General features: G+C 34.5%; 3 protein-coding genes across 3 annotated transcripts in view; all 3 read right to left on the reverse strand.

The window, feature by feature from the left end:
* senp1 (SUMO specific peptidase 1) overlaps positions 1-2,357 on the reverse strand; it is an 11,521-nt gene extending 9,164 nt beyond the window's left edge. Inside the window, exons 1-4 of the mRNA XM_073822693.1 lie at positions 1,833-2,357; positions 580-641; positions 305-504; positions 51-164 (exon numbers count right to left, since the gene is read on the reverse strand). Coding sequence (XP_073678794.1) covers positions 51-164; positions 305-504; positions 580-641; positions 1,833-1,969 — 513 coding nt within the window. The 5' untranslated portion in view covers positions 1,970-2,357. The remainder of the gene's footprint in view (positions 1-50; positions 165-304; positions 505-579; positions 642-1,832) is intronic.
* A 2,211-nt stretch (positions 2,358-4,568) lies between these two features.
* Positions 4,569-11,628, reverse strand: LOC141291270 (protein lifeguard 2-like). Its single transcript, XM_073823445.1, has 12 exons — positions 11,472-11,628; positions 8,916-9,000; positions 7,913-8,013; positions 7,776-7,840; positions 7,635-7,688; positions 7,409-7,459; positions 7,233-7,272; positions 7,096-7,133; positions 6,423-6,510; positions 6,220-6,315; positions 6,062-6,115; positions 4,569-5,504 (listed from the first exon to the last, which is right to left on the reverse strand). The coding sequence occupies exons 1-12, from the start codon at positions 11,484-11,486 to the stop codon at positions 5,352-5,354; spliced, it is 840 nt and encodes a 279-aa protein (XP_073679546.1). The 5' UTR covers positions 11,487-11,628; the 3' UTR covers positions 4,569-5,351.
* A 2,144-nt stretch (positions 11,629-13,772) lies between these two features.
* fitm2 (fat storage inducing transmembrane protein 2) lies at positions 13,773-15,727 on the reverse strand. Its single transcript, XM_073823553.1, has 2 exons — positions 15,523-15,727; positions 13,773-15,291 (listed from the first exon to the last, which is right to left on the reverse strand). The coding sequence occupies exons 1-2, from the start codon at positions 15,693-15,695 to the stop codon at positions 14,712-14,714; spliced, it is 753 nt and encodes a 250-aa protein (XP_073679654.1). The 5' UTR covers positions 15,696-15,727; the 3' UTR covers positions 13,773-14,711.
* Positions 15,728-22,057: the final 6,330 nt, after the last annotated feature.

Consider the following 22,057-nt stretch of genomic DNA (forward strand, 5'->3'; position numbering starts at 1 on the left):
AAATACTGTATATGTCAACAGCTTGCAGACAGAAAAACATAACTAAACACAGAAAAAGTTGTACCCTTACCAGATTTTGTGACAGTCCTCCATTCAGCTGAACTGGATGGCGCTACAAATGTGTCAAGTATATCACGTGACCGATCTCCAAACTTTAAACTTATCTAAGCAGAACAGAAGTAAATGTGTTAAATACACAGCATAGACAAAAATGAATTGAACTGTACAACAGGTTTTGCTTTTCTGTGACACCTGATTTCAAGGAAATGAAGCAAACCCAGCTAGATCTTGAGCAAAAACGTACCTTGTTTTCCGCCCACAAAGAGGCTGATGCAGCGGAATTAGATGTGGGTTCTGATGGTATGCCTGTTTGAGGTGGACCCAGTGATGCCGGCAAAACGTTTATCTGATTAGGTCTGACACTGTTCTTCATCCAAAAAGCAACACTCGAACCATGGGTCTTAACTCCTTCGGCTGCATTTTTGACTGTATCCATAATATCTCCTAAATACAAACAACAAAATGTTATTGTAATTGGCATAAATCAGTTTTATGATGAATTCAGAATAGTTTATTTACCCATTCTGAATTTCTTCTCCACTCTCTCCTCCTCCTGATCAACTGCATCTCCATCTTCCAAACTGTATGAAAATACAAAATTGAGTACAATGAGTATCAGAAGTTAATCTATTATAATGAACATGTAATGAATATTTTTGAGAAGTTGTTTATTAACACACTACCAGTCAAAAATATTTTTAACAGTAAAATTTGCAATGTTTTCACAGAAGTATCTTTTGCTCACCAAGGCAAGTCTGGATTTACTTGATCCAAAGTTCAGCAAAACAGTACAATTTTGAGATATTTTTACAATTAAAAATAATTTTAATACATTTTCAAATGTGATTTATTCCTGTGATTTCAAAGTTGAATTTTTAGCCTCATTAATCCAGTCACATGATCCTTTAGAAATCATTGTAATATTCTGGTTTGCTGCTCAAAAACATTATTATTATTATTATTATTATTATTGTTCGTGGATTTTTTTCAGGTTTCTTTGATCAATAGAAAGTTCAGAAAAACAGCATTTACCTGAAATAGAAATCTTTCTCTTTATAGATGTCTCTATCATCACTTTTGATCAATTTAAAGCTTCCTTAACTAATAAATATAAATAAATAATCAGTATATTAGAATGACTTCTGAAAGAACATGTGACACTGAAGAATTGAATAATTGTGCTGAAAAGTAGCTTTGAACACAGGAATAAATTACATTTTAAAATATATACAAATAGAAAGTAGTTATTTTAAATAGTAAAAATATTTCACAATATTACTGCTTTTGTTGAATTTTGGATCAAAAAAATGCAGGCTTGGTGAGCAGAAGAATTCTTTAAAACGTTAAAAATCTGTTTTGACTGGTAGTGTACTTGTAAAAAAATAAAATGTATTCATAATAAAAATGAATGAATACAACACCATAATCATAACATTAACTTGTAAAAGGATGGTTAGTTGTTTTACTGAAGCAACAAATGTAAAAATATATTCGGGATAAAAAACTGATTCACATATTACAATAAACGATAAAAGAAAAGAAAAAACAAACAACAAAAAGAAAGAAGATTTCTCGGGAGATCCAGACTCGCACGCGTTTCTAACGTCATCAAAACAGTTCGCGCTTTAATGACCGAACCAAAACATTATGTTTCAAAAAGCAGTTTAAAGACCTAAACTGTTATTGAAAGCCCAAACACTAAATAAAATAACAGTTATTGCACTTCTACGCAAATCTCACAATTCTTTACACATATAAACAATCTTTTTTACCAGTTTAGTGGTCTCTTTCTCCGTAACGTTCCGTCTTGTTCCACTCTCACGGAACCAGTATGAACGCCATCAGCTGGAGCCCCGTTTCGCAGACTGGCGATTCCGGTTCCGATCCATTCGTAGAACTTATTAAACATGATGAAAGACTGAAAGCCTCAATTATAGCGGGATAAGTCCTCAGGGCTGTCAGCGCAGTCCCAAACGCGGGCTCCCTCTGCCCTTCATCCGCATGCCACTGCTAACCAGCTTTGTTAGACCAAAGTAGCTGAATCCTTCACTTAAACACGACTAAACCAGTTCAGATAAACCCACAGCGCTGATATTTAGCTCAACCAGCTAACCAGCTGCTAACACGCGAGACACCAGCCCAGCAATAATTACATCTGAGGTTACGCGGGCTCCAAATAGCCGCCCGTGTGTGTTAGTATCTGTTGTGGATATTTTTTCCTAACGGACTCGAGTTTCTCAGAAGCCGTGAGCGATACTGTGAATGAGATATTGAGTACACAAAGTTGCATTAACGCCTCCCGCTTCTTCCTTATTTAAAAGAAGAACATGGCCGAAGCCCACATGTTAAAACCGCGCTTTCCCATTGGATGAGAGGAGCGGAAGAGCGTCATCAGTGCGCAGTGTTTTGAAAGAGGAATGGTGGGATCAAAAGCAAAGTGTTTCAGTGCTTTTATATACGATTTAACTTTAAACACTCTGTTGTAGTAGACGGATTTTTTACATTTCAGTCACTCCAATCTTTTGAATCATATAGTGATTCGTTTAGTGACTCTTTATGCCGGTTACAATGAATGCCAGTAGGTGGCGATAAATGGATGTTTTATGAGCGAGTCATTGAATGACTCATTCAACCAAATCTTTTTTTATCTTTTCTTAAAATTGCGTCTATGTAAATTTATTAAGACATCTCAGAAAGAGTTTTAAACACAATGTGCATTTCCCCCATAAATGACTATTTATGACACAAAACTGGTCTATTATTTCTGGTTTTCCCTTTGACGTAAATTCAATTTTAAAGGGGTCATCGGGTGCAAAACTAACTTTTCCAAGTTGTTTGAAAATTAATGTGTGTTGGTAGTTTGTGTACACAACCACCCTACAATGATAAAAATCCACCCAGTGGTATTTTTTAATCTTTAAAAGTAATATGCCCTTTTTAAAATCAGTTCATTCACTTCTTGTCTTTGCGATGAAACACATTTGACATTGACATTACCGTCTTACCTTAGACCCACCCTCACCAAGCTGAAACAGTCCGAATACGATCCTCACTGTGTCAACTGGGGTGCAGAGGAAGTCTCTAATTGAGCGATTGAGGTGTTTTGTTGTTGGGTGTAATAATGAACAAAGCAGTGGTCATTTACTCCCGACATCTGAGCGCTGAAGATGCAGAGGTTTAACTTTACTTTTGTTTTTAAATAGAATGCGTCAATCCCGATCTACATATGCATCTATCTTTGTGCAAATTGTTCCTGATGCAGCTTCACCCACAGCAGACGTGAGTATAAGGGGTTTTTATGCATCGTTGTAAATGGCCTTTCTTAATAATGTGCTTGTTGGCAAGTTTCGCCGGTAAACGTGGCTAAATGCAGCTAAACACAACTAAATGCAGCTAAAGTAAACATAATCTCAGAGAGGGGCGGGGCGAGCAAAACTCGGTGGCATTTAAAGGGGCCATGTTTTAAAATGAGCTGAAATTTTGCAGAGCTGATTTTGACAAGGTAAAAGGGTGTTTTTTACACTACTATTGAGAAGTATATTAGAGACTTTTCATTAAGACCCTAAACAATCATATGAACTTGTGGAAAATGGGCATCCGATGACCTCTTTAAGGTCCCCCACATCAATGTAAGCTTGTTTTATTAAAAAGAGAGATAATTGTATTGATAAGCTATAATATTACTGTGATAACACAGCTACACACAAAAACATAAAAGGGAATTTTTACTATATGTGACCATCATGAACCACAAAACCAGTCATAATAATGGGTCAAAATTATAGATTTTTTATGCCAAAAATCATTAGGATATTACATAAACATCATGTTCCATAAAGATGTATTTATATCTATATCAAAACTTAATTTTTTGATTAGTAATATACATTGCTAAGAATTTCATTGGACAACTTTAGTATTTTAGTATTTAGAATTTTTTGCACACTCAGATTTCAGATTTTCAAATAGTAGTATCTCGGCAAAATATTGTCCTATCCTACCAATCCATATCAATTGAAAGCTTAGTTATTCAGCTTCTTTGAAATCTCAATTTAAAAAAAAAAGAGACCCTTATTACTGTTTTTGTGTTCCTGGGTCACATATTTGTGTTTTCAGAGAAATTCAAGAACATTCACATTTGTTTACTCTAATTAGGACAAACAATAAGAGTAACTTTCACTAAAAAAAAAAACAGCTTTTGATCATTCAGGTAACAACACAGTATTAAGAATCAAGTGTATGTAAACTTTTGAATAGGGTCTATTTTATAAATTCAACTATTTTTCTCTTGTGGACTATTTGTAAACATCTTCTATGTGAAATATCTTATTCAGGTCAATACTAAATAAAAACATTTTTTAACTGAAACACATTGTCATTTAATAATTTCATATCACATTAATACATTTGAATAAATTACATTTACTAGTCATACACTGTCTCTACTGTAAAGGCTACAACCAGGAAAAAATATCTAATATGAAGCACTGCATTCTGTTTAAACCAGCTACAGTGATTTTGCAGTCTTTTAGTGAACACTGTACATCTATGTACACATCCAAAATCTTCAAAAAATAGATCTGTGCAATGATAATACATTAAATCTCTATGGAATGAAAAAAAATCAGATTTTATAACACATTAAGACCTAAACAAAATAAATAATGCTCAAAAAGCATATCTCAATCAAGACTTTACAATGGCCAAATAAAAACTGATTATTTAAATCAAATTTGAATAAATTAACTCAGAAATGTGAATTTTACTTTGATTCTGTGTGTGCACTCCTAAAACCCAGCCAGCCGTTCAAAAACATTGTTAACACTCTGAAAATATTCAGCACAATATCTAGTTTCTCAGAATGATTTGTTAAAATGTTGTCATGCTGTGATATCACATATGAAACCTTTGCAGGGTCAGACACAAGGAGGAATTTGTTGGACATTGATGGATAAATCCTACTACACACAGTTACACCTCAATGTGATGCTGTTTGTGCTCTATTTCATGCTTTTTCACTGCGAATGATATCATATAGGTTTCTGTTTTGTTTTCTATGACACTGTTTGTAAAACTAGTTGAATGTTGTTTAAGTTTTACCAGTGTATGTACGCAATGTATTTGCAAGACCTCCTTCACGCTACAGGATGAACACATGGCACATGGTAAAAGCTGAGGTGAGGGGCTTAAACGCAACAGTGTGCACTGAAGATCCGTATCATGCTGGAAAGACAGGATCACACTGGAAAGACACTGTAAAAACTGAAGCTGTTAAAGTTTAAACAGCACATTCACTCCCGTTCAGAAGTTCCAAACAACTGGAGAATGAAGGAGAAAATATAAACAATGTCCAGGTATAAGGTGAGGGTGGCAAAGATGTATTCCTCAGGACTTATTGTGTATTTCTTTTTCCCCATCAGCATCTGTGTGTCAAATGCCAGGAACTACAAGACAAAAAAAGAGATGTAGACAACTATTACTAACGAACAAATGGAATTGAGGTCCTAAACATCTTTTCAGTGTTTAATGTTATCCTGACTGTACATTATCCTACTTTTTACATCGTTACTCAAATAAATAAATGCATAAATAAAGTTTTGCTTAGTTATTTTTCTCCTTGATTATATATAAGCCTTTAAAGCCTAATGTATCACATACGATACGCAACAAAAACTACATATAAAAATCTCATATACAGTTAAGGTCAAAAGTTTACATACACCTTTAAGATTTTGCAAAGTGTTAATTATTTTACCAAAATAAGAGGAATCATACAAAATGCATGTTGTTTTATATTTAGTTCTGACCTTGGTAAAACAATTAACACTTTGCAGATTCTGCAAGTGCATGAAAACTTTTGACCTCAACTGTAAATCTTTTCAGTTTTGAAAAAAAAAAATATTGTTCTGACTATTATTTTATATGTCACTATTTACAGGGTTAATCCAATCTAATATCTGATCTAAATTACTTTGATTTAAAAATACTTATAATTATTTACCATGCAAAACAGTATTGCTCCCAAGGCAGCATACACAGCGTGCAACCATGGAACCTGTAAAAAGAAAAGACAACATTTTTGGTAAAAGTACATTCACATTTCTGTGAACATTAAAGTGAAAATAAATCTACCAGGCAACTGCTGACATTGGTACTTACATATCCAAAGGGCAGGATGATTGCCAGGACAAGTCCACAAATAAACAACACAGTGCAAAAGATTAGCAGCACGCCATGGTATGAAGTAATATCAATCTGTAAAATCACAAAACATTTGATCTGAATAAATACACTCCAGATTAAAGTTGAAAATGATTGCATTCAAGAAAAATGAAAATGTGAGTTGCTTTTAAAATACTAACCTTGGTTTGGAAGCTAAAGATGGTAATAGCAAGACACACCAAGGTAGTGATACCCAGGCAGATGATGACAGATTTAGTATTGTAGTAGCTACAGAGATAAAACCAGAGGGGGAATGTTTCACTAAGAAATAGGCCAATAAAGCCTGACTTTGTTACATGCAAAAAGATTTCACTTTCATTCATTCACTTGCATAGACAGCAACGGTACTACAATGTTCAAGGCCCAGAAAGGCAATAAAGACATCATTAAAATACTCCATGTGATTGACTATGGGATGCTATGGTACTGTTGTGAATGTGCATTGAAGACAGACACAGAAGAGAAGAGAAGAAATTGTTAAATAAAGTTGTTATTTTGTTTTTTTTGCGCACAAAAAGTATTCTTGTAGCTTCATAACATTACAGTCGAACCACTGATTTCATATGGAATATTTTAATGATGTTCTTACTACCTTTCTAGGCCTTGAATGTGTTAGACGCGTTGCTGTCTATGCAGGGTCAGAAAGCTCTCAGATTTCATCAAAAATATCTTAATTTGTGTTCCGAAGATGAACAAAGGTCTTACGGGTTTGGAATGACATGAGGGTGAGTAATTAATGAGAGAATTTTCATTTTTGGGTGAACTATCCCTTTAAAGTTTGTTAAAGTGTATGTAAAAAAAAATGCAACATACCTGGACAACATTCCTGTCATGTAAGAAAGAGACAGAGTCTAGAAAAGATAAGGAGAGATTAAATGTTTAAATAGACTTTCTTTATATGTGAAAACAGGCTTGTTCTTAATCAATATTATTACTGTTTTAATACTCACAAAGATAGAGAGCAGAATCAGATTCCATGGGAACTGCCTCCTGTAAGCAGAAAAAACAGAAATGGAAATTATATAATGTGTCAATTTTGTTGAAATTTAAGTTTATTATATTATATTACATTATATTATATTATATTATATTATACTGATATGCAGTTGTATACGAATGCACTTACCGGGGTCCACGGCAGCAGGATAGGGTCAGATATGTGATAAAAAATACGACACTGTCAGGAAAAAAGACAAGCAAGCCATTATTAACGATGGATAACAATGCATAGCAACACATAAAGGAAAAGTGTGCACTCCTACTGCATTACTGTATTATATTCTGTCTAAATTCAAACTGAATTTTAAGATTTTAATTTACAATGTCAACCCAAAATAATAACTTGTACTTACTATGATGCCCAGTACCAGCCAGGGTTGGTCTGTATGTAATATTTCACAGGTTCGCTACAAGTTAAACAAGACACACTTGTTAAACAAGCTTGGAAAAAAGGATTAATGCATTATGAACGTTTGTTCAGCTCACACACTCACCAGAAAATAAAAATAGCCACAAAAGCCACTGTGACAGCTAGCTGGAGCATCAGGATGGTGTACACCTACAGGAAATAATATTACATTAATTCAACTTCCACAACAGATCAGAACCGCAAAATAGAAAGTAACAGTACCTTGCGGATAAATATCCTCCTGATGTTTTGGTCATCCCAGCTGAACTCTGTGAGCATCTCAGCATCTCCGGCATAAGCTCCACTATAACAGGGGCTTCCAACTTTCAATGACAAAAAGAAATATGAAACATTTTGTTTGTTGAATTAAAACATCCACAATTACTGTCATGGGTGGTAAATGCCATTAGTGTCCTGTAGTAGTGCACAGTGGCCAAAGAACATTTGCATTCACTGAATAAAAGATAGTCCATCATTTACTCCCCCTTGTGTCCTTCAAATCTTTATGCATTTCTTTGTTCTGTCACTGTGAAACATGAAAGATATTTTAAAGAATGTTGGTAACCAAACAGTTTCAAGTATTTCATAGTCATATGGCACCCAAAACTGTTTAGCTACCAACATTCTTCAAAATATCATCTCTTTTGTTATTCACCTTTTTCTTCCGGTAAGAGTGAGTGTGGTCATTTGTACATTTTATAGGTTTGGCTTCTGATCTCATCCAAGCCCAGCTATTTTTAGCTGTACAAAACAGCTTGTTTTGCTGCTTGATATTGCAAATTCATGTGTCTTACTATATTATTTTAATGTATTATCTTAAAGGAGTAGTTCACTTTCAGAACAAAAATTTACAGATAATGTACTCACCCCATTGTCATTCAAGATGTTAATGACTTTCTTTCTTCAGTCGTAAGGAAATTATGTTTTTTGAGTAAAACATTTAAAGATTTCTCTCCATATAATGGACTTCTATGGTGGCCACATATGAGCACACTGGTTTGTAGTGCAAACAGTTTTATCATTTACTGCACGTTGTGGTTCTTCTCGTTATTTCCCTACAGCATTTCACCCATAGGCTTACTTCCGCATTAAAAAAAGGGGCACACAGTTTTGAATTTGAAATAACATGAGGGGGAATAAATGACAATTCATTATTTTTAGGTGGACTACACCTTTAGTAATAATAATTAAAAAAGGAAGTTCACTAAGGAAAAAGTAAAATTACCAGTAATTGCCTCCTCATAACTCGGAGGAGCTGAAGCCATCGGCTGAACATCCGACTCATTGTTTGACTTGTTTGTCACTGAAACCTGTAACCATATGAAACTTTTTTTTGTTATTCTGTATGTAAGCTCAATGGCAATATATGTGATGGAAATTAAAATGGCCGCACTCCCTCTTTCGGGAAAAATAAGGTGGATAAAAATGATTCTTAAAAGGAGCCTGTATTGTTAACCTGTTATTAACAGTAATTTACACATTCATTATGCATCTGCCAGAGCAAATATTTTATTATAATGATGTTTTTTATTTATCCACCTTATTTTTTTCTGTAAGAGCAGGCACAGCCATTTGTAAATTGAATGGGTCTGGCTTCTGGTGTCATTCGCTTCCAAGTATTTTTAGGTGTACAAACAGCTTGTTTTGCTGCTTGATATTGCCAACTGATGTGTAGGCCTATTACCATCAGTGTTGGGGAGTAACTAGTTACATGTGACGGCGTTACGTAATTTAATTACAAAATATGTTGAGTAATATTAATCTGTTGCTTTGCCTGTTTTTATATGCACGATGCCTTCTGCTAAGGCCATTTATTAAAGCGGTGCTATTCTGATGCTTTTGATTGGTTTGAATTTGCGGTGCACCACGTCTGCCAATTAGGTTAATCCTCTTTGTCAGCGCGTTCATCGTCCCCATTGTGTATTCGAGACCCATATTAAAAACATTCATAACAAATTAGCTAGCCTGCTAGCTGCCTTTACCAGACACACTTGTATTTATGAACCCTTTCACAAAAAAATATCGCCTTTTTTTTTCTTGAATAAGGTTGGTAATGTCAGATCTAACTTGCGATTTTATCACATTAACCCATTTTAATTTTGAGTGTCATTTGTAAAATCAGTGTTTACACTACTGCGCGATTTTCAGCTGAAACGTGACTAATGATTTGAAGGATGAAAATCCGCTGCAGTTTAGTTTATTTTCGAATAATATAGATCTATTTTTCTCAAGGGCTTGAAACTTTTCTCTATAATGATCGATGTTGACCTAACGTGCCACCTAGTGGACAAATCTCTCAATTAGTTTGTCCCATTTTGTCTTGCAAAATCGAGCTATCATCTAGTGAAGCACCCCAGTTGGTCACTGTAACTTTATTTAAAACAATAAAAAAAAAAAAAAAAAAAAACAATACCATGGATTTTATGACACAGCTACAATGATGGAATCTGTTTGGATTTGGCAGTATCTATTCTAGAATCTATTCTTTGTTCTGTTAGTGAGATAATTATTAGCCCTGTATGGTATAATGATTTCCCTTCACATATAGTGGTTAAAAAAATAATAATAGTATGCAGATTTTTACTATTTTTTTATTATATCAGTAAGAAGAAAAAAATGTGTTTTTACTACATTATTATAATCTAGAATTGTGTTTTCTCTTAAATATAACTAAAAATAATTATCTATTATTTTAAATAGATGCTTGAAAATGATTTAGTTGAAAATATCCATTAGAAACTTAAAAGTAATCAAAAAGTAATCAGATGTAATCAGTTACTTTACTTTTCTAAAGTAATTGAAAAGGTACACTACTTATTACATTTTAAATAGGGTAATTTGTAATCTGTAATCTATTACATTTCCAAAGTAACCTCCCCAACACTGATTACCATATTATTTTAATGTATTATCTTAATTATGAACACACTGGTTTGTAGTGCAAACAGTTTTACCGTTTACTTCTTTGTTATTCTTCTCATTATTTCCCTACAGCGGCTAATGAACCGGGAAGTCTCGCACATTCACAGAAAACGGCTTACTTCCGCGTTTAAAAATAATTATTTTTTTCATATATGGCTACACTGCGCATGGATTGGTAAATTGTTGTGCGTAATGCCATCCAAAAGTGTTCGTTTACGTAAGGTAGAATGGAGAGAGTGAGTATTTGATCTGGCCATTACTTATCAATGACTAGTTCACTGTAATACGAGTTTGCAGTCACAAGGCACCTTAAAAGGTGCTTTCCTCCTGTTTGTCCTGATCCGTTTAATTCTAGAAGCTGCGAACAAACCTTGGTAACAAAGAAATATTTTTTTGCATATGTAATTGAAAGAATACATATGATCAGAACAATAATCAAAAATATGTTTAATCAGGTGAATTTACAGCACATGAAATGATTTGTAGTTGTAGATATTATTTTCTAACTCTACCTTTTCAGCTTGTTTATGCAGTTTTAAAACATTATAATAGATGATAGCAGGAGCCTTCAAGACATAAGCTCCAAAAAGCAAAAATATCGTAATTTTGCGTGACAGAAATCAGTCCAGAGACATAGGAACAAATGCAAGACATGACAACGCTTTTTTGTTTTAGTGTCACTAGATCATTATTAATCATCACGGGGGACAGGTGAAATCAGATCAGTATCTAGTTTAGCACGTAAAAGAAGACCACTAAATTCACTCATTAATCAATAACTCATTACTTTTAGTTCAGAGCCAATAATTTAAGACAAATAATAAAATCTCATAACATTATAAAGAATAAAAATACTCACCTTTCCCTGCGTCATGATCTCAGTTTTGAATCTAATATGGCTTACTTAAATAAGTCTTCGTGTCTGTCTTTAGAGCTTGCGTCTGTACTCTCTGCACCTGGGATGCTGTGCACAGACGGTGATGATGCTGTACTGCTGTAATGACCGCAGCTTTGTGAGCGCAAACCCCCTCCCTCACTCTAGAAGGCACATTCTAGCAACATCGAGATTTTAAAACACCATTGACTGAGGCTCGGACTGTACCAATCAAGCTGGCACAAGAGGGTGGCACCCTTTCCCCTATGACACACATTAAATTGTGAATTACTGCTGCATCATTTGTCCAGAGAGATCCAGAATTTTTTCACAGCACTAAAAAAGGGATATGTGTATGAGGATGAAAGACAGTAGAACATATCTAATCAGAGGAGTTCAACCAATAATGAACATTTGCTGAAAATGTACTGATATAAAAATGTAGATGAGACTGTTTCTTCATTTGAACTACAGCTGTCACGATTATTTTGGCAATCGTAATCAGTCGATTATTCTGACAATTACTCTAGTAATATGATTATTACATTGTTTTTGTAATGTAAATAGACCTAAGCGAGCAATAGCCTTTGAAATGACTTAAAATACATGTATAACAGCAATGAGGCAAATAATTAGTTCAAATAAAGTATTCAAATAAAGAAAGCAAGTACTCATATATTTAACACAACTGTTAAAATACATATGCCCAGTTTTATAGACAAGGCTTAAGCCTAGTTCTAGACTAAAATGTAAGAGCTGTTTCAGCTGAAAGAAACTTGCACTGACTGATCTTAAAATATACCAGTGGCTTTGTTTTGTCTCAAGATGTAATGTTTACACCAGTAATGTTTATAAAGTACTTAAATTAAATTACTTAAATGATTTAATTAAACTATGAACAATCTAGCCCTGTCTATGAAACCGGGCCACTATGTATTATAAACACTTACAGCTAACGTAGGCATTATAATGAATGACTGAAGAGGGCGCCAAAGGCCTGACGATTGTTTTTACACTTCACTGCAAGATCTAATCCTGTGTAATATTGACTAAACAATTAATTCAAATGTTCAAGTAATTTCTTCAGGACAGAAATGCTACAGTCACTGTAATTTCTTGACTATGTGGACATGAACTCAGAGTGAGGGTTTGAGCTTTTATTTTGAAAATGTGATGAACAGTTAGCATATTGAGAAAGACACTGATCTATTCTCCTGTGTTTGCCTAAGTTTATTAATGATTTACTTCCCAAATTTGACTAAATGGTGCAAGTTGTGTTGTCAAATGACAGTAACTCACAACTCATAACAAAATGCAGATGGAAATTGAGAAGCTTCACCCATGTAAATGCTAATAGTTTGTGTGGCACAGCATTTACTGTGAACGGAGCTGCTCTGACACTTATGTACATTAAACGCATATTAAACTTCCATCGTATATTTATTTAGTTGAATCATAGCATTTGTGAATTCACGATAGAATTATGCTTTATTTTTATTTTTAAATGGGTTTAATATATCGTGCAACCTTGGAAAACAGTCTAATAGAGGGTTGCACTTACATCACAATTTGGTCAGTTAACCAGATGCGCAACCACATTGGCAATACTTGGATGTAATTAACAACATTGATTGCACTGTTAATATACTCCTGAATATGTTGTTCTGCTAATTTATGCTGTCTAAATCACGGAAAAAAATGTGTGGAAGCCGCTAAATCAAATAGAGAAGGACTTAGTAAGCAAGAAAAGGCATACTATTTTGACAAACTAAAGTTAATAGGCGGTAAAGATACATATAAGCAGTATTAAGATATTTGGCTAATATTTCACCAACCTGACTGGAAATTATATGAACAAACACAAATGTTGTCAAGATTCTCTGGAAATCCTGGTTCAGTTTGAACAACCACAAATGCTTTTTGGTCCTCAGACAGTTTTTTGCACTCTTCTCCTTGATTTGCTATAGGTTTTATAGTACTCAAAATGATTTTACCCGATGCAACCGATAAGTACAACCCAAAACATGACAATAATTGATCATTTTAAGCAGTGAAAAACCGCAAAATATGCAAAATTCGTTCGGTTCAGTGGCATTGTTTACATTCAGTGCTGCTTATATGGCCGATTAATGATGCATCGTGTTCAGATAAAGATACAAACTCCCCTACATCTTGTGTGACCTGCATGTGAGTACATTTTCAGCAAACTTTTAATCCTTTAAATTGGTTTAGAGTTATAGCTTTAGACAACCGTCAGAAATGAAATGCATAGCAAAATCAGAGGTCCTCAATTCAAAGCTATTTATTAATTCAAACACCATGAATTAAATAAAAACACACCTCGATGATATTTTGTTATACTAACAAGAACTTGGTGTCAACACATCAGTTGAAAATGGATACAGTACAATAACATGTTGCTGCTTGCTTTCTTTGAAATACTGATGTATTATAACAAGCATAATTGCAATGATAATTGTTCAAAATCATGTTTAATTGACACGCATGAAATGACTAATGGATGTGCCCTCCATAACCAGCATGTCCCATCGTTTGTATTGTAGAATACATTTACATCTAATTTGCATTGTTCCTCAAACCTGTAAGAAATACAGCCAAATGTTTGCTCAAACATCAGTCCCCAGACATTCTTACAATATAACAAACTGTATGTTTTAGATCCTTTTGGGTTTCTAACAACAGATGGTGTCAGTTTTCCTGTGACAAACTGATCGGACTCTTAACATTCATTAGTGACAAGAAATGACAACAATGGCAAACGACTAATCTAACAATGGCACGTATGAACGAACAACAGTTTGGCATTCAAACAGAACACATAAAATGGTCCTATTAAAACACAAATGCATTACACTATAATTCTGAGATTTCAGGTTCTTGTTTAAAATCAATAAATAGCCCAATTATAAATATTTAAAATATTAGTGTCAAGGGGAAAAACTATATATTTACTGAGGCAGCTAAGATAATGTCAGCAGCAGACTACAGTATAAGCTAAATTTATGGTCAGATTTACTATTCCAGTTCCGAAGCCACAAACATTTGAAGGCAACAATAAGGTTCAGAAGTGACCTCTCAGATTACAGATTGTCATTTTAGGAACACCAGCTGCCTACCGCCTCACTTGTCATTGAACTCACAAAACATAAACAGTGCAGATATGTGTAGCTTGTTGTAGTGCACTTGCAGCATGTAGCGCTCACACTAAGCATGTTGTTTTTCCTGTGGAGGGAGACCTGGTGAAATGGGCATCGGGTACCAAACAACATAAGTCACGTACCACCCTAATATCCCACACGACGTCCCTAAAATCTTGTCAATGATATCATGGAAGTACACCGAAGTGCATCCGAACATCCATATCCAGATGGCCACGATCGCATTGAGGGCTATATAAAGACAATCAAGCCACATGTTTCTGTCGCTCTGCGGTATGTGTAACATGGGCACCATTTCTTGCACAATCACAAGAGAAGAGTAAGCCAAAATGAAGGAGTGTCCTGATATGTCAAATCCATCCCAGATGAATCCAGCCTTCTTGCATGCTGCCTTTGTGGTAATATCACCATGGATAACTTGCATTGCGTCTGTCTCGTAGCATGAGCCGGTAATGTCTTCAATGTAGAAAAAGGTCTCAGTGCAGGTGTACCATATCAATGTTGCCACCACTATGGACGTCAGCCGCCTCAACACAAATGTGTGGCTTTTTTTGTACAGATTAGAGTAACAGATGAAAGGCAGAAGTAAAAAAATGGTCCACCCCCAAGAAACTTTCACAAAATATCTGAAAGTGAAATAAAAGAAGTGAAAACGAATAAATGACTTTGGAGCTAAACATCAAAGTCATAGTAAGTTGTCAATGACAGGCATTGTTTTTCAAAATGGCTTAAAGCCTATTGCCTTATTGTTATTAAAAACGACACATTTCTACTAAATTAATTTAGCTTTACAGTGTTTCATTGAGTACTATTTATATAAGGTTGCTATTTTATAATAGACTTGTAACGTTACTCACAGATTTAAAATGTTTTTGCTGTTACTGAAGTAGCTCTCCGGCACGAGGCCCATTGTTTTCAAAATCGATCCTGTAAACGAAATGCAAAAGAACAAATGCGGTAAATAAGTACGGGTGCATGGCTGTCTCCAAAGACAAGCTAAACTGTTCACTAAGCTGCCGACTGCAGCCATGTTGTCCTGTGTGTACTGTGTGTGCTTGAATGCGGAAACAGATTCCGTGCTACTACGAATTCTACTATGGTGACGGGTGTTCGATTAATATTCATGACCAAGATCGCCATTGGAGAGCGTCACCAGTTGCTAATTAATATTTGAAAAGTGAGACGTCCGCCATTGAAAGGTTACTAAATGACGTTGGCGCTATCTGATTAATATGCATGAGCAAAACCTTCGCTCTAGTTATTAGTCAAGTAGGAATTTCGCAACTTGGAATCGGGTGAGTTGCTGCTCAATCTGATGATTTACAACACCAGAATAAGAAAAGACGGCAGAATGGAGTCTGGTTGGTTAAATGTGAATTTAAAAGAACAAATATACAGTAGCCAATATTTGAAGTGGATCAAAAAACGAGTATTGTTTCGGTTTTAGGACAACTTTAATGAAAGGTTTTCATCCACTTCAAATGTTGACTACTATAGTAATTTTAATTTAAAACATCACAATATATATTTACATTTTAAAAATCTTTGTAAGGGGTGAGTATCCCTAAAGAGCAGTTTTTATAGGCTTTCACTGTCCAATAGGTGGCACTATAATATAATCACGAGAAACCTCAATTTCTTTTTAAAGAAAAACATATAAGATACTTTAAAATGTTCACCTAAGAAGTAAGGTCTCATCCTATTTAATCAGTTTTATCACACATTGTTGATATGTTTTAGAACCTGAAAAAATCTAGACTTGAGAGAACACAAAGTGTCCACGTGTGCAATTATATACATTATAAATCATTTAAAAAATCTTTTTGCAATATGTTTGGTTTGATTCAAAAAATTAACTTGGAAAGTTCAACAGGCTTGCCCTTGTTGCACTCTTTATTGGCAAGAGTGTATTTATTCAAAGGCAGAGTTTCCAAGTATGTGTGCCATTTGGCTATGTTGTCTCTCCATTCTGCTTTCACATATTATGCCAGACGGTGCAGTTTGACAGGATGTTAAATACTGGTGTTTTAAAAGCGATTGCCATGGACTTAAAAATTATATGGAAATCTCTGAAGCAGTTACAACTGGAAACAGTACAGGTGCATTTAGACCCTTATTTCAGTCATTATATCCAGTTTGGACACTCCTGAATGCAGTCAAGAGAATAAACATAATATGATTTTAATGAACTATAGATCTGTTAGCTGAATGGGCTTAGGATGTCTGAAGGTTTCATGGGAGAAGCTGAACCAAATTAATTTTTGATTTATTACTGCATAACATAAAACTGAATGATTTTAAGAGCATGCTGAAGTGGTCAGATTTAAACAAAAAATAAAAACCTAAGTGTACAAATGTAAACTGAGTAAATGTACACTACCAGTCAAAAGTTTTTGGACAGATTTGCAGGTTTTTAAGTCTCTTCTGCTTACCAAGCCTGTATTTATTTGATCCAAAGTACAGCAAAACAGCTAAAATTTTAAATATTTTCTGTTTGAATATTTTTAAAAATCTAATTTATTCCTGTGATTTCAAAGCTGAATTTTAGCATCATCACTCCAGTCACATGATCCTTCAAATCATTCTAATATTCTGGTTTGCTGCTCAAAAAACATTTATTCAAAACAGCCGAGTAGGTTTCTTTCAGGTTTATGTGATGAATAGAACAGCATTTATCTGAAATAGAAATCTTTTGTAACACTGTCTTTTCTCATCACTTTTGATCAATTTAAAGCATCCTTGCTAAATAAAAGTATTAATTTCTATAGTCCCCGCCCCCCAAAAATATACTGACTCCAAGCTTTTGAATGGTATACTGTATAATGTTACAAAAGCTTTTTATTTCAGATAAATGCTGATCTTTGGATCCTTCTATTCATCAAAGTATCCTGAAAAAAATTACTCAACGGATTTAAATATTGATAATAATTAAAATAAAATATGTTTCTTGAACAGCAAATCAACGTATTAGAAAGATTTCTAAACATGGAACATTTGACACTGAAGACTGGAGAAATGATGCTGAAAATTCAGCTTTGAAATCACAAGAATAAATAGAAAATTTAAATATATTCAAATAGAAAACAGGTATTTTAAATAGTGAACATGTTTCACAATATTACTGCTTTTGCTGTATTTTGAATCAAATAAATGCAGGCTTGGTGAGTAGAACTCCAACTCCAACTTTCTTTAGAGCACCTAATAAAACAGCTGAGTTGACCACAGTGCTGTACAATAAGATAAAAAAGAGGAGTAGAAGAGACTTCTTTTAAAAACATTAAAAATCTTACTGTCCAAAACTTTTGACTGTTAGTGTATATATTAGAACGGTAATCATATGTTGATGATTACATGTTGTAACACAAACATTTTTGTAAGTGTCTAGACTGGATGATGTCATGTTAGAGGAAGTCGGATTGTATCTGGCCTGATTGTCTGGTGTCCCACCCAAGCTTGACCCATTTCACACTGTCTCACAGAAGGGGGCCTCAATGAGTTATGGCTTCGTCTGCTCTTCCTCAGAGCTTTCCTGACAGTAAATCTGAAATGTTAAAGCTTGACATCTGACTGCTTCATAAAATAGAACTTTTCAGATCTGCACATATATGAGAAAAATACAATGGTTCGATATGGGGTAAAGTCTCACAAACTCTTAAAAGAGAAAATTAAAACTTTAGTCAATTTAATGTTGTTTTAAACCTGTATGAATTTCTTTTCGTCTATGGAACACACACACATAATATACAATGAAAGTTAGTGAAACTGTAGAGAAATAAAGCAAATGATGACAGGATATCCATTTTTGCAACTCTCCCTGTAATGATTAGATAATGTAATATTCAATCAAATTATTATTTGCTCATTCATGTTAGAGATTCTTATTTTCCTTTTATCAGTTATTTGTTTACAGGTTTCACATTGGTAATATTTTTCAGCTATAATTGCTAACTTTTTCTTTAAATAAACACGTTTTTCTGTAGCTAAACTGGTAGTGAATGCACTTTTAAGTCGCTTTGAATGGAAGACTGAATGGAAAATGCAGTTAAGAGCTGGAGGGGGTGAAAACTTTTTGATTTTAAAGATCAGGGTAAATTTAACTTATTTTGTCTTCTGGGAAGATGTAAGTATCTTCTGTAGCTTCTGAAGGGCAGTACTAAGTAAAAAAATATGCAATTTAGGCAAGATAAGAAAAATCTTCATTCTGTTCAAAAGTTTTCACTCCCTGGCTCTTAATGCATAATTTTTCCTCCTGGAGCATCAGTGAGCATTTGAACCTTCTGTAATAGTTGCATATTAGTCCCTCAGTTGTCCTCAGTGTGAAAAGATGGATCTCAAAATCATACAGTCATTATTGGAAAGGGTTCAAATACACAAAAATGCTGAAAAACCAAAGAATTTGTGGGACCTGAAGGATTTTTCTGAAGAACAGCGAGCAGTTTAACTGTTCAGGACAAACAAGGGACTCATGAACAACTATCAATAAACACACACACACACAAAAAAAAAAAACAGGTGTGGATCATTCAGGTAACAACACAGTATTAAGAATCAAGTGTATGTAAACTTTTGAACAGGGTAGTTTTTATAAATTTAACTATTATATTCTCTTGTGGACTATATGAAAAAATATTTTTATGTTAAATATCTTATTTAGGTCAGTACTAAAAAAATTAAATGCATTTTGTATGATCCCCTTTATTTTGGTAAAATAACTAACATTTTGCAGATTCTGCAAGGTGTATGTTAATTTTGACCTCAACTGTATATATTCTTTTAATTAAATGCAAAACTGGCAGCAAATGGTACCAGCAACACCAGGGTCATGGGTTTGATTCCTGAGAAAATGTATTGCTTTAATCTACTGTCTGCCAATATGTGACCCTGGACCACAAAACCAGTCATAAGGTTAAATTTTACAAAACTGAGATGTATACATCATATGAAAGCTCAATAAATAAGCTTTCTATTGATGTATGGTTTGTTATGATAGGAGAATATTTGGCCGAGATACATCTATTTGAAAATCTGGAATCTGAGGGTGCAAAAAAATCAAAATACTGAGAAAATCACCTTTAAAGTTGTCCAAATTAAGTTCTTAACAATGCATTTTACCAATCAAAAATTACCTTTTGATATATTTATTGTTGGAATTTTACAAAAAAATCTTCATGGAACATGATCTTTACTTCATTTCCTAATGATTTTTGGCATAAAAGAAAAATCAGTAATTTTGACTTGTACAATGTATTTTTGGCTATTGCTACAAACACACCCCAGCGACTTAAGACTGGTTTTGTGGTCCAGGGTCACATATAAGTTTGTATCTGCATATAAATAGTACCTCTGCTGTAAATATGTTAGTAGTAAATCAATGTGTAATGAGAAAACGTGTAGTGTGATTCCTTTAATTCCAGTAACCGCTCCTCAGAACAGACCCATTGTCTCTACTCCCTTCAAAACCATCCATCACCATGAACGGCTACATCACTTAACAAATTTGTTTTCAGGGCTGCCAAAACAAAGTTTGGACTGCTGACATGAGAAATGGAGCAGCAGTAGGGGAATGGGAAGCCTTGGATTTATGCTAAATGACGTGATTCATACACAGAAAGACCCGACTGGCCTTTCCATTGCTGTGGAGGAGATAATGACACAGCTGTGCACCTTTTTAAGTCGCTTTCTCTCTCTTGTTCGATCCCACAATGCACAAGGACCCTTCAGCACTGTGCAGATGCGAAGCATGAATGAGATGCAGTCAAGGTAACCATTATGTGAACGAATTAAGCTGGTTATAGCCATAATGTATGTTTTCCAAGAACTGCTTAGGTGCACTGAATGATTCATTTGATATTTCTGCTCAACATTCATCACCTCCTTTGATGACAGCACTATTAAGTATGTGATAGAATTGACAGAGACATGCTTGTAGCTATTTTTAAACGCTACACTCCACAAGGGCTTATTGTAGCTTAGAGTTCTGTATTCGTCATATTAGCACATAAAACTGTCAAACATTTGACCTGGGGAGGAACGTTTATGCACGCGTCTCATCAATGGTATGACCAAACTTCTGTATTTTGTGTACAAAGACAAAACCGTAAAGGTTGCAACATTACGTAAGTTAAGAAGTGACATCATGTGTTTGACTAGAGACCAAGTCACAGCTTTCTTACCTATATAGTAAGTCAACAGAAAGTCTTCCAAACAGGCCTTCAGATGAACCTTGACCTCGCAGACCGTGGCGGTTTGAGAATGACTGCTAACTTTTGAAGTTTCCTTTGAGGATTCTAAGCCTTTACTATAAAGGTACATGCTGAATGAAAAGTTAAAAAGCTATAATAAAGGCTTAGTTATATGTGACCCTGGACCACAAAACCGTAAGTAGTCGTAAGTAGCATGGGTATATTTGTAGCAATAGCCAACAATACATTGGATGTATTATTGATTTTTCTTTTATGCCAAAAATCATTAGGATATTAAGTAAAGATCATGTTCCATGAAGATATTTTGTAAATCTCTTACCGTAAATATATTAAAACTTAATTTTTGATTAGTAATATGCATAAGAACTCCATTTGGACAACTTTAAAGGTGATTTTCTGAATATTTAGATTTTTTTGCACCCTCAGATTTCAGATTTTTAAATAGTTGTATCTCAGCCAAATATTGTCCTATCATAACAAACCATACATCAATGGAAAGCTTTATAAGATTTATTTATGATTGAAATGAGATGATTCAGAAAAGTTACCCTTATGACTTGTTTTGTGGTCCAGGGTCACATATTTCTAAATAATGATTTTGATTTTTACTATATTTTGCTCATAGGCCCTGTATTTAGTACTTGTATTTGCTACCCTGCTGAAAATACCCTGGTATGTTTTGGTGCTGGGACGCTGGTTTTAGCTGGTTTATGCTGGTCATTTGCTGGTTAATGTTACATAACCAAAAAAAATATTGGAATTTAGAAGAAGTGTTAATATATGTATTCTTTTACTTATGACTTACGACATAACCACATTCACGCAATGGATTGTGGGACTGACAGTGAAGTGGAGCAAGTGCAAACGGAGTGTATAAAAGCATTAACTCTATGCAAATGATAAACGCAAAACCCTGGATTATTGCTGCCAAATCCGTGGTTTTCGCACGAAATTTGAATATCTGAATACTGTTGCCCCTGGTTGTTTTTATGTCCGCGGATAAGCGACCCCAACAACTTGCTATTTATCCCTTGGAATGCGAATTTTAGCAGAGGAACCTCGCCAGAAAAACGTGTATTTTCCCCTCGGTACGTGATTTTTACCTAGGGACCCCCCGCCGAAACGCCATTGGGCTAGTTTTGAGTAGGTTTTTGGCAGGTTTTGTTGTGAAAATTTGGCAACCTTGGGC

This window comes from Garra rufa, chromosome 18 (assembly GCF_049309525.1).
Source record: "Garra rufa chromosome 18, GarRuf1.0, whole genome shotgun sequence".
In the NCBI taxonomy this organism is placed as follows: Eukaryota; Metazoa; Chordata; class Actinopteri; order Cypriniformes; family Cyprinidae; genus Garra; species Garra rufa.